The 12,491-nt window shown below is 39.3% G+C and overlaps 1 protein-coding gene across 10 annotated transcripts in view; it reads left to right on the top strand.

Annotated features, from left to right (window-relative positions):
* The window catches only part of astn1 (astrotactin 1), a 418,702-nt gene that overhangs the window by 86,382 nt on the left and 319,829 nt on the right, over window positions 1–12,491 (top strand). For all 10 annotated transcript variants that reach the window (XM_025900129.1, XM_019348325.2, XM_019348326.2 and 7 more), the window contains exon 2: window positions 9,643–9,824. In XM_025900129.1, the coding sequence (XP_025755914.1) occupies window positions 9,643–9,824 (182 nt within the window). The remainder of the gene's footprint in view (window positions 1–9,642; window positions 9,825–12,491) is intronic.

Raw genomic sequence — 12,491 nt, forward strand, 5'->3', positions numbered from 1 at the left:
ACCAAATGAAATACACTGTATAAATGAAATAATTCCCTTTCAAATTATATTAAACAACCCAACTTATGTTATCACCTTTTGGTAAGTGACTCACTAATATACACTCCAAAACACGTTATATAAATCCACTAAACATACAATATTCACACATGGGCGCCACACACACTCACATTCACACTTGTTGCAGGCCTGTTTGCTGCTCACGCCGGACAATGGAGAAAAATCCTCTTCTCCCCAGTAAGAGCACAAAAGTCTGACTTACAGTTCCGTTGCTCGGTAGGTCGCCATTCACCAGTCCCACACTAAATCCACTCCCTGCGGACCCGATGCTGTCTCTGCTACAGCGCGTTAGCCAGTCACTGTCCAGCTCTCCGACAGTCCATAGCGGCTGCCTCCGTGGCGCAGCCAAGCAGTCCGGGCTAGCCTTTAGCCTCGGCGGTCATGGCTGGAAACACAGTTTTCCACGGACGGTGGTGCGACCGTTGAAACAAAAAGTCACTTCACCCACACTCTGTTGCGAAGCTCTCACACGGTTAGCTTTCTAGTCACACACTCTTTTGTGCTGGTTAACCTCAGTAAAACTAGCCGAGTCTCTCACTTTGGTTCAGCTAACCTCGTGCATCTCTCCATGCCGTTCTCTTCTGTGAACTGTGAACACCTTATGTGGCGTTCAAGTCCATGGGAATTATGAGTATCTACTACCAAATTCCCATCCGGGCTACATTAGTATCGGTTCATGGTATCGGTTGACTTTTACGAGTACGAGTACGCACACATTTTACAGTATCGGCACCGATACCCGATACCAGTATCGGGATCGGTGCATCCCTATATATATATATATATATATATCTATATATATATATATATATATATATATTGTGGCTCTGAAGTGGCTACTTCAGAGCCACACTGCTAGCGATCAAAGATTTATGTAAATTTGTACAGGAGACACGGCACGGAGGAGATTGGCTGACAATGGTCTACAGCCAATCAGGACACAGAACACCATTTGCTATTAAAAAAAAAAAAGCATGCAAAATTGCAAAACACGAAATCCGCGAAACGGCGAGGCCGAGAAAGGTGAACCGCGTTATAGCGAGGGACCACTGTATTTCGGTTTTTGCCTTTTTTTATTGGATAGTAAGTAGAGATGTAGAGATGGACAGGAAATCAAGGAGAAAGAGAGGGGAAGACACGCTGCAAAGGGTCGGACTCAAGCCTGGACCCATGCGGCCTGTGGTTGCCTGCTCACACACTGAGGTAAACCGGTGCCCATGGCTCTTATTTATATATGAATTCCTGCCATGAGTGGGCTGTGGTTGTTGATTTTGTTTGTCATTGAGGCTTTTTTTTGTCTCTTTTTAAAAGGCAACCAAAATCATAATCTCCACGTATGTATGCATTGTCCATGTATGTACAGGATGATGGACTATTGTTACTTATTATTATTACATATTATTACTGCTATTACAACTTTTTCTCTGCTTTTGATTGCTTTTTCTTTTATCAGAGTAATCCATTTGATGTGCCAATAGAGACGTAGCCCTTAGTCATATTTCAGTTTTAACCCTATGAATTGGAGGTCCTTCTCTGTACCTCACCGAGGTCGCACAGGCCAAAACGTTGTAACAGAATAAAAATAATGCTAAGCGGGACAGTACGCAGAGGTTATATTTTATATAGGTCCTTCATGTCTGAAAGAAAAAGAAAATCTGGTCTCTGAGAACTGGGTCATAAAATGTGCAAAGCACATTAACTTATTATCTGAAAATAATCAAGAGTGCATTTTGGAGACAACAGTGAATGTCTGTGGCTGTCAGATTTGGTTGTGGGTGACTATAGTCAACCAAAGTTGCACAGTTAGAACAGAGCAATTAATTACCCATACTGTAGATGTCCGATAGGTATAAATTACTTACGCACACAGGAACTACTACTAAGGTTTAGTTACCAGAACCTAGTTTAGAATATGAGACATGAGTCAAATCAAAATATCACAGTGTTGCAATTAATAAACAATGGTTGTAATTTTCAGGATATGAGGATAGCACAAAATGAGAAACTGAAACTTCTCTAGGCTGCCTGAAGCCTGAATCTTTAAATCAGAATGTGAGCAGGACTTTGAGTGCACCATGATGCCTCATGTCGTCAATGTCCAGTACCTAAAACAACAGCATATACTATGTTTTCTGAATTAACTCAATACCAGTTATTATTAGATCATCATTTTTAACTGGCAAGGAGCAAGCCTTTTCTACTCTTACTGTTTTTTTATTAATTAAATTAATTAGTTTTTATTTTTATGGAGTTGGTTAGTATGAAAAACAAAGATTTGGTCCCACTTAAAAAATGTCCACATTACCATCTATAAATAATAAATATAACAGGAGTTGTTTTGAAAGATTGCAGTATGCAACACTGCCTGCAGATGATTTCAGAACCTTCCTCTTATTATATTAGACAGAAAGCTTAGAGACAGAAACTCTATAATCTGGACAAATCAACTATGTGCATAGTTGAATGCTACAAAGTAGATCAAATTGTTTTGTAACACTGATAAACTGACCAGATAATATATTATTGTCATAGCAGTAGCTACAACGACAGACTGGTAATGCAGTTAGCAGCAGCTCTAGCCTCAAAAGTCCCGGAGGGCCCGTACGACTCTATTGCAGCTCCAGTTTAACACTCAGCCCCTCATCTTATCCAGAAGCATCCTCCAATAAGATGAATGATTTTATTCTGCCTCCGACACTTCGCTGCGATGTTATTGCCTGGAACAGAACAAAACCTCCCTGCTGGGTGCTAAAAACTGACAGTGTTATATTGCTGAATTCTCTAAAAAAAGGTTCCCCGCATGTTCCTTGAACTGCACCAAACAGACTGCTTTACTGAAATTTGTTTGCTTCTGTCACGTCTCATTAATCTTGATATCAAATTCATTTTTTAATTCTTAAATACCCCTTAAGAATTTTCTAATTCCATCAGTTGTGCTTGAATAAGCAGAAATCATTGCGACCTGAGGTGGAGTGAGATTTTACTGAATTTAATGCAATATACTCGATGTACTAACGATACACATGTAAGGGAAATCTGTGACAGCCCCAAAGCACACTCTGAATTGTCGGTAATAACATTGGGGTGGTCTGTGCTCTGTCAGTAACTAAGGGAATGTTAAAATGCTTTGTGTTGTAATTCTCTGTGGTGCTGCTATCCATTAGTTTATGCTGGCATGAAAGTTACTGCTTTCAAAATGCTTAAGATAAGGGCTACTTAAATTAAATTCTAAAGGCACTAAAACTCCTTTAAACTAAATGGTACTGCAAATCTGCATTCAGAGGAGGTAAACTAATAATGCGGCCTAATCAGATTACTTTGATTCATTTTGATGCTGGTAGGTGGCTACTTTTCTTCCTCTCCGCCACTCCCTTCATCTCCTCTCCAGTTTTCTGTCTCAGCCTGCCTCCCTACTCCGTTTCCTCTTTTTTTCCTTTCTTTTCTCTTTCTTCCATTTTTCCTTTTTCTTTTGTTCTCCTGCCTCGTCTCTGCTGGGTGGCACAGTGTATGGTTAGAGGGAGTAACTGTGGTGGTCTCATTAATCCAGCTCTCATGGCAAACTAGTCCCCAGGGAGAGAGAGCCCACTTTTTAAAAAGTGCCCTGTCACACTCTGGCACATGATTTGCATTTAGGTTAAAACCAGTCGGGACTCTTAAATCTTATTTATGAGCCGAGGGAAGTCCCTCTTCACTGCGACATGAGGGCATCAGTTACTGTCAGGCCAAACAATTACAAATGCACAAATGCAGGCAAGCACACACACACATTCACACACACACAGCTGAGTCATGGTGAAAGCATTAAGTGTTTTTGGTTTATAAACAGGTTAAAATCTATATGGGGGTTGCGGCTATTATCAAGCTTGCAAGAGCGTCCTTTGCCAGCAATCAGTGTAATGGGCTGTCCGACGAAGAAGGTGCACACTCACAGAGCACAAGGTGAAGTGCTGTATTGTAATCGTATGCATGTACAGAGTGTGCACAAAATATTAATGGTGTCAGTCCAATGAATAGTTTAAGGCAGGTAGAGAGAGAGAGAGAGCCAGCCTTTTAGGCATACATATGAAATCTTTCCAGTGATAGAAGAAGAACTTTACTCTTTATTGGGACTAATTAACCCTTTACAATCTCATTATCAGTGATTAACCCTGTCCATTATCCTATATGTCATTTTTATTTGTATTTAGTATTACTTACTTACATTACTTCTAAAACAAACTATTATTATAGTTTAAACTGCTGCTGCTTGACAAGTCAGAGGTTAACAAAGACTGTTACTGTTCATCCTCAGTTTTGTGCTGTTGTGTTTTTGTTTTGAGTACAGATATGGTAATGTATTCCATAGCTGTCAACACATTGCACTAAAAAATGTGAAACTCATTGTGGTCAGATGAAAAGTCAAGAGATCAATACAATGACTGGGTTTGCACAGCTTTTTTCTATGGAAAGTAAGTAAGAAAAGTGTATGTATATAATGTTTTTCAGCGACATCAAGTCACAAAGCACAGCAATTACAATACAATGAATATCAAGGAAAAACCAAAGACAGAAAGATAGGAAACTTTAACTGAAATGACATTGAGATGTTGTCTATCTTAATAAATTGGCACTCAGATCCTCAAATCTTACCCATAACAAATACCCTCTAAAAAATAAATAAATAAATAAAAACTTGTAAAAAGTAAATTAAAACTAAACATTTTCAAGCAACAAATAAAACAAAGTGTGAAAATCTAACTGAAAAGTAAACAAAGTCTCCAAATTTAATGAAAATAAAAAAACTGGATTTGTGTAGGAAACAGAGACAAATTGTGTATTTGTGTGATGTGCCAGAATATACGCCCTAAATGTTCTGAAGCAGAACATATAAACGTGTTGTTAAATGGATAGACCCACACTTAATGTTACAATCTGTTTTTTCTATTTAGCAAAAAATAATTCAATTCAGTTCAGTTTTGTTTATCTGTTGCCAAATCCGTCGCCTCAAGGTGCTAAAGACCCTACAACAGAACAGCAGTGTGATTCTCTTGTTGTATTTGTGTAGTTGATGTCTGATATATGGCATGCAATCCATTCACATACTTAAAGCATGCTGTTTCTTATAGCTTGGCACTTGTTGGAGACCTATTCAACAAATCTAGTTGTGTTTGATATCCTCAGAAGCAACACTGGTTGCTCTTTTCGTACAATGCAGTAATTTATGTGTTCAACCTTCTGTGTCTAATTAACAGCCTAAATAAGTAAAAACGCGTAGCAATAATGCTAATTATGTAAAAATCAACCTGTATAACCCTGAAGACATCACCTAAGTAAATTTTCTCTGACCTGGCAAAGCTGCTCCAGTGCCGCGGGACACAGTCTGCAACTGCTCTTTGCAGGCTGCTAACTCTCCTAATTACTAACTAATGTGTAAAAATTATTCTTCCTTTTTACCCTTTGGTTCTCTGTTTTTTTCTCTTTATGTTGAAACATGAAATGTGTGTAAAGATAGAACTTAAATATACATATGCAGAATTTGAAGCCTTGAATCAGTGAGGTCCCATGATGTGCAGGTGCTAAAACTGTGTAAGGTGATACATGCCCCTGAAGTTTGGCAAACTGTGCAAAAGCCTGTGATCAGCAGGAAAATCTGGCTTGCAGCTATGTCTCAGCCACTTATCAGCGTAATGCTGTAGTGTGGAATGTGGTTAGCCTGTGTTTATATAAAGCTCTCCACACATGGCTTTAAGTAGATTTAGTGCTGATAGCGCTGGGTGTTTCTAGCACTTTTGTGTTTTGCCACTGCACTGCTGTGTAGCCTCCCCATGCTTTCCCAGTCCTTGTTCCTGTCCTACTGTCACATCATCCTTGCTAACTTGAGTGTTTAACTTTACTGTTTTCATCACAGAGTCCTGGGCTTATTCTTTTGATCAGGCCTAATCCTCTTTATTATTTGCATATTGTGATTTCTCCCTGCAACAATCAGTCCTCTGCTGCACCAAACAGTGCGGACTTTGATTAATTATGGAATGTTTGTTAATGGACTGGGTGCTTTCAGTTCATCCTCACTTTTTATTTCTGCTATGCATTACCATTGTGTTTGTTGCTCTGTTAAGTTCTTTATGGTATAAATGATTTGATAGCTTGTATAGCAGTAGAGCAAGCGTAATATATTTGGATAATAGATTTGTGCACTGTACTGGGTCATGCTAGCAATTAGTGTAATAGTCTATTTCAGAGGCATTGGTTTCCAAAGTAATCCATAAACAGGGTGAGGATGTGCACTGTGAACCATACTTTAAATGGTGGCAGTAAAGAGGACTTGATGTGCAAATTCCTAATAGGAATTTTAAATGGAAATAATGGCTCCAGCCAGCAATCATAAAAGCTGTAATACAAAGATACAAAGTACACAAGTCTCAGTTTCAAGTCAAAGTCTCACATTTCTCCGCTTGTCAAGTTTTCTTGATGAGTTTTGTTTTTAGTTTTCAGACAGTGGAAAACCCGTTGGATTTTGGTTACAATTCAAAGGGTTTCTGAGGTTTTATCCAGAGTTCGTTCATTTCTAAATTCTATTTATTTATGTTAAAATCTACATCATGTGAATATTATATAAATATTCATTTCATTTGTTTTATATAACTGAATTTACGCATCATTCCCATTTTATTATGTGGCACAAGTTCAGCACAAGCTCTGCCTCCTGTTCTATTTTGGTAAGTTTAGGTACCACAAATAAGTAAATGGACTGATTCTAATATAGCACTTTTCTACTCTCCTGCAGCACTCAAAGCGCTTTATACGACAAATAAGTCAACAGATCTGCTGAGAGTTAAGTGTTCTGTATTCTGTACAGTATGATATTATGGGGAACACAGGGATTTTAATGTATGGTTATCAGGTCATTCAGTTGTAAATGTGGATTGTAAACTGATTTCTTGGAGCTAATGAAGACTAGCCAGTAAGGTGAAATGTGATCCCTTTTTCTTTTCTCTGTTGGGACTCTTACTGCTTTGTTTGGGATCAACTTAAGGCTTTTCAGGGAGCATTTAGGCAGTCATAATAAGGGATTACAGAAGCCCAGCCTCATAGTAACAAATGCATGTTAAAAGATTTCAGTTGAGTTTTTACTTACTTTACTTAGGAGACTCTTGAATATGAAATTGGATGGTGGACAGATATGTCTAAAACAAAATAACTGGTAGTAGTTAAAGATGCTTTTGCAACAGAAACATGAAGCTGTATGAGATATAAAGACAAAGAGTCTTCCATGCTCTAAAGGCTTATAAGTCACTCACTGATTGAATGCATGAATGAATGAATGAATGAATGAAGTGTTAATCTGGAGGCGGAATCTGGGTCTCACAGTCCAAGTCACTTATGCAATGATCTATTGATTTGCAGGTCATCTCAAAGCCTGGGTGAAAACTAGGATACATTTGGCTCTCACACTTAGATTTTTATATTTTATTTTATATTTTAGTGTACAAGGAGGAAAAGCTTTGCAATATAATATAGTGTTCAGGTACAACATACTTAACCAGTTTGATTCTAGACCGTGATCTGTACCTCACCAAATCCTTGCTTTCCTTAGTGCTGCTGAAAGACAGATAGTCATAAAATCACATCTGGAACATACACTATATTCCACTTCAGCTGCCATTTAAGTGATCTCTGTTTCGATTTATGTCTTCCAGGACTTCTGCTAAATTATGAACCTGATGCATTTGCTACTCTTCACACTTACATAACAGAAAATCACCCATAAAGCTCTGCCATGCATTCATAATGTTTTCCATTTCTGCACTCTGTGTGTTTTGGCATACATCACTAATATTTCAAATAGCTAGGAGGGGAATTTATTGTCTGGGGAACTGAGGTATGACACAAAGCACAATGTTTCTCATGCTCCACTGCTTCCATAAAATCACTGTTTACTCATTTCTTTCTCGTGGGTTTAATTTTTTTTTCTTTTTTTTTTGTTCTTCCATGGATATAACGGCTGGCAGCTGAGGGAGTGGTATAAGCAGGGATCAGAAAAACCCTAAAACAGTGCAATCCATTTCAACGTATTTGCATAAATCATTTCCGGACAATGCAGACTGAATGAATGAATTACTGTAATGGAAAATGTCACAACTGTCACGACTGTCCTTGAATCTCTCAGGTTACGGGTGCTGAGCGCTGAAAATATGAAATTGCTCATCAGATTGCAGGCGTCTTGTTCGACAATGCCAATAAAATTTGTTACCCGTGCAAACAAGAGGTGACAGAGATGATAGCATCTCTGTGGGGTTGTACTTAGTAAAAGTGGCATTTTGAGCTAAATGCTCTGAAACTCCAACCTGATGGTGGTGCTAGATGAAGTGTAAAGGGATTAACCTTGACACTTCATCTAGCACCCAGTATGCAATGATCTGTTGTGGAATGTGAAAAACACAAGTGACATGAGAGGATTCATCCCCTGGGGACCATGAATGTCTGTGCAGGATGCAGAAAATGTGTGTAAATATGTTAACTTTAATTATGTAGAATATAGAGGTTAGTGATTTCAATCACTCTCTTGTCACATGTTTTCTCTGTTGTCACCTAACTGACATAAAACAAATCTTCACTGTTTTGTCAATAGAGGGTAAAAAAATAAGTCAGATGTTTCTGTTTCTGGGTAATGAATTTTAGTTGTATAATTGTTATTGTCTTACAACGGGCTGCCCCTCCCTGAGCCTGGATCTTCTGGTGGTTTCTTCCAACTTAGTATCACAGCAAAACCTGTAATAGACACGCTGGTCCACCGTGTCCGTTTTACGCTTTGCCTCTCCAAAGTGTGAAATGTACATGCATGCAGAAATTGCATTACCGGCAGGGTGAGATAACATATTTGCCATGAAGTCGGTACTGAGTAAAAAACGTATAAAGTACATTATTGAGTCCTTAATCACCAGAAACTATTAAGCTAGGTGGCTAGTATGTATATACATGTACATGTGTTAAAATGTCTGTTTAAACACTTCATTCGGTCTGAAATAAAATATCTTCCTCTGCTGTTACTCTAACTTACTGCATGTGTGTACATTTCACGTTTTGGAGAGACAAAGTGTTAAATGGACACGATGGACCGGCCTGTCTGTTACACACTTTGCTGTGATATCGGGTTGCTTCTTCCTGTGAAAAGTTTTTTCTTCCAGCTATCACCAAGTGCTTGATTGTAGTGGGTTGTCTGGTTGTTGAGGTTTTCTCTGTATTATTGTAGAATATTTATCTTACAATATACAGCACCATGTTGACAGCAGAGGACTGTTATAAATAAATTAAATTAAATTGAATATGTGTCCCTTCTGTCTTATTTTGTTAGTTACGTGAACACTTGTAGTGTGTTTTTTTTTTTATTGTGAAGTTAAAACTGCACGTGCCTTTGACTGCTCACTCGCTAACTTTCTATCATATTTGATATCCACACGATTGAACCTTCCAGTATCAGATGATACCATATGCTGGTAAACTGTCCAAATTTAAATGGATCTCTTCCAAGATATTGGTAATATTTTATGTGCAATAGCAGAAAGCTTCTGAGTGCCCTTGTGTTTGTCCTTTATGTTTTTAAAGAAATCTCTGGGAACTCGGAGGACATCCCTCTAGTGCGCTGGAGGCAGCAGTGGCTGGAGAATGGCACTCTACTCTTCCACATCCATCACCAAGACGGCAGCCTGAGCCTCCCAGAACCGACCGAGGATCCAGCCAATGTCTCTACGAAGGAGGAGCTCCGCATCCTGCACATCTCTGTGATGGTAAAGCCTCAGTGATCATAAAAGAGCTAAAACTGGAAAGTGCTATGTTATATTGCTGTTCCTTTTCTTTTGACACATATAAGAACTTTTTAATTGGACAAAATTTAGCAAAATGAAAAATGTTGGTGGAAGATTTTTTTTCTTCCTTTAATTAAAACTGACATGAGATCAAATTTATCAAACCGCTTCACTGTTTTTTCTTCTTCTCAGAAACAAAACTACTCCGAGATCTGTCTTTTTTGAGATAAGATGGCACATTCTTTTTGTTTTTGCTTCCAAATGAAACAGCACAACCCGCATATTTCTTTTCTGAAAAAGCAGACAAATCTTGTAGATTTCTGTCATGGTACGATGACTGTTTTACAGGCAAAAAATCTTCCCCCCCCAAACCTCTCTCTGTCTTGCAGTTCACTCTGTAGTATGTTGAGGGGTTTTTTTGACCCAATATATGTGATATCTCAGTCTAAAAATCTCCACCACAGTCACATGCCTGCCAGATTTATTTAGAGCAAACATATATTAAGTGCATGGCATCTACTCCAGCCTGCTATAGGGCAAGGACACATTTGACAAATAATGTGTTTTATGACTGTAAAGACATGGATGGGGTCAAAGTGGACTTTTAATGATAAAGAAAAAAGGGTATTTACTGTTGCCATTTTAGTGCTGTATAAACTATGGCACCAAAACATATATTTATGAAATTCTACATTTCACTTGCAAAATGTAGATTTTTGCATGCTTACACTGTATCAAACCTTATCTGCTCTGTCGGCAGAGAAGGAAATGAATCCTTAGATCTCACAGCTTCCTCTTCTTGCCTGAGGAAATGTATATTTATTAGATCTTAGATATGCCACACCTACTCCCAGTGCCCTTTTCCAGCCCAAAGACATTACAATCGTGCTTTGATGGATGATATGTATTTTCAGACATTGAAAGCATATTATAGCTGCATACACAAATGATTAGTCAGCTTGAGAAGACTTTTGCCAGCAGCTATATCTGCTGAACGGAGGCACTGAGCTGTGCTTCAACACCCCCTGAATGTCATTGACCTTCAGACCTTAATATAATGACGGATAACTGACTTTGACTTTCCTCTGCATGTTTTACATGTATTAGCAAACATCAAGTCCATCTCCTAGGTGCGCAGGCTTCAGTGATGACAGCATTTTTATGTGGAAATTAGATAGCCAGGGTGCCAGTTCTGCTTCTTGCCCCTTTGATTTTCCACTAATCTCAGATTTTTACTCCCTGCTCTATCTGCATTTCACATCCCATCAACCTCAGGTCCATGTCTCTGTGCTCCATGCTCCGCTCATTCCTCATCCTGAACGAGCTGCAGCAGCAGCACTGCCACCGGGGTGTTTTTCATGAAGGTGTGGGTAGAGAAGGATTAGCATGCAGATATGAGCAGACCATGGAAACAGATGGAAGTGGTGTTGCCACTGTGCTGCCCGGGCCCCGCTGCAGCTTGCCACCCGGCTGGAGGCCTCGACCTATAAATCCAAAGCTGTGTCATTCGTTCAGCTCCTTATGGATACAGAAAAGATCCCGTGAAGGCTGCTTTACAGGCTTTTTAGCTCAACTGCACACCTGTAACTGGACCTGCTCCTGTTGTATATCACAGGAGACTGCAGGTTGGAAGCACTCAGTACGCAGAGCAGATGATGTCTAAATAAAAGCAGCAAAAAAGACACTTTCATTAGATCACAGCCAAATGTTTAGAAACTATTCTACTCTGTGGTGATGCAATGACGCTGCAGCAATGAAAAGAAGAATGATACACAGTTTAGCTCAACCTTGGTGTCACATTTAATGCTTGACTTACCAAACCAGTTGCTGGGATCCAGTGACATTGAACACTCCAAATACCCGTATAAAGGATATCATGTCATTTTATTGCATGTCTCACTTGGTAAGATGAGTATATCTGTGCCAGACCAGCATCAATATGAGGCATGTCAGACTGTTGGATTAATGTGTTTCACAGAGGTGTAAACAGAAAAATTTATGAGTAGGGGGACATCCTCAGTTAGTGCCATCCAGCTGCAGATACGTGCTTGTTCGCTTTTTACCCCTCAGCCGTAAAAGGGTGTCGGGGTGGTGTCGTCCTCCTGCTGGGCGGGCGTGGACACCCAGGCTTGTAAAACTCGAGAATGAAGTGACGTAGGAGTTTCAATTTGATACTGTGGGTGTATCTACTAGAAATCTCGAGTTCGAATCACAGTGACCTTGCCCTAAAGGTCAGGGTTTCTGAAAATCTTGTGAATGCGATAACTTGAGAACAAGGTGATGTAGGTTTTTGAAATTCATAATTTCGCAGTCTAATGACTGCAGACTTTCACCTCAGACAGTCTTAAGTCCGATCTCCATGTGGACAAACAAGGTTGTAAAAGAAAATCAACAGTTTAGCCTGATGATCTCATAATGAGTTGGATGGACTTTGGAAGCGTCTCAAATCTGCATTCTTTCCAAAGGCCTGCAGAAAGTGTATCCTGTGGTTGTAAAATTCATATTTGCCTTACAGTGCTCTCTTTTTACCAGACTCATGAAATTAGTTGAAATTAGTCCCAGGTCTGCACAATTTAGCCAGGTCAGCTCAGCCAGGAATGTCCAATTAGCCACAGTTCATTGCTTGGCCACTACACTACACCGTGAGAC

Source organism: Oreochromis niloticus, linkage group LG18 (genome assembly GCF_001858045.2).
Source record: "Oreochromis niloticus isolate F11D_XX linkage group LG18, O_niloticus_UMD_NMBU, whole genome shotgun sequence".
NCBI classification, from domain to species: Eukaryota; Metazoa; Chordata; class Actinopteri; order Cichliformes; family Cichlidae; genus Oreochromis; species Oreochromis niloticus.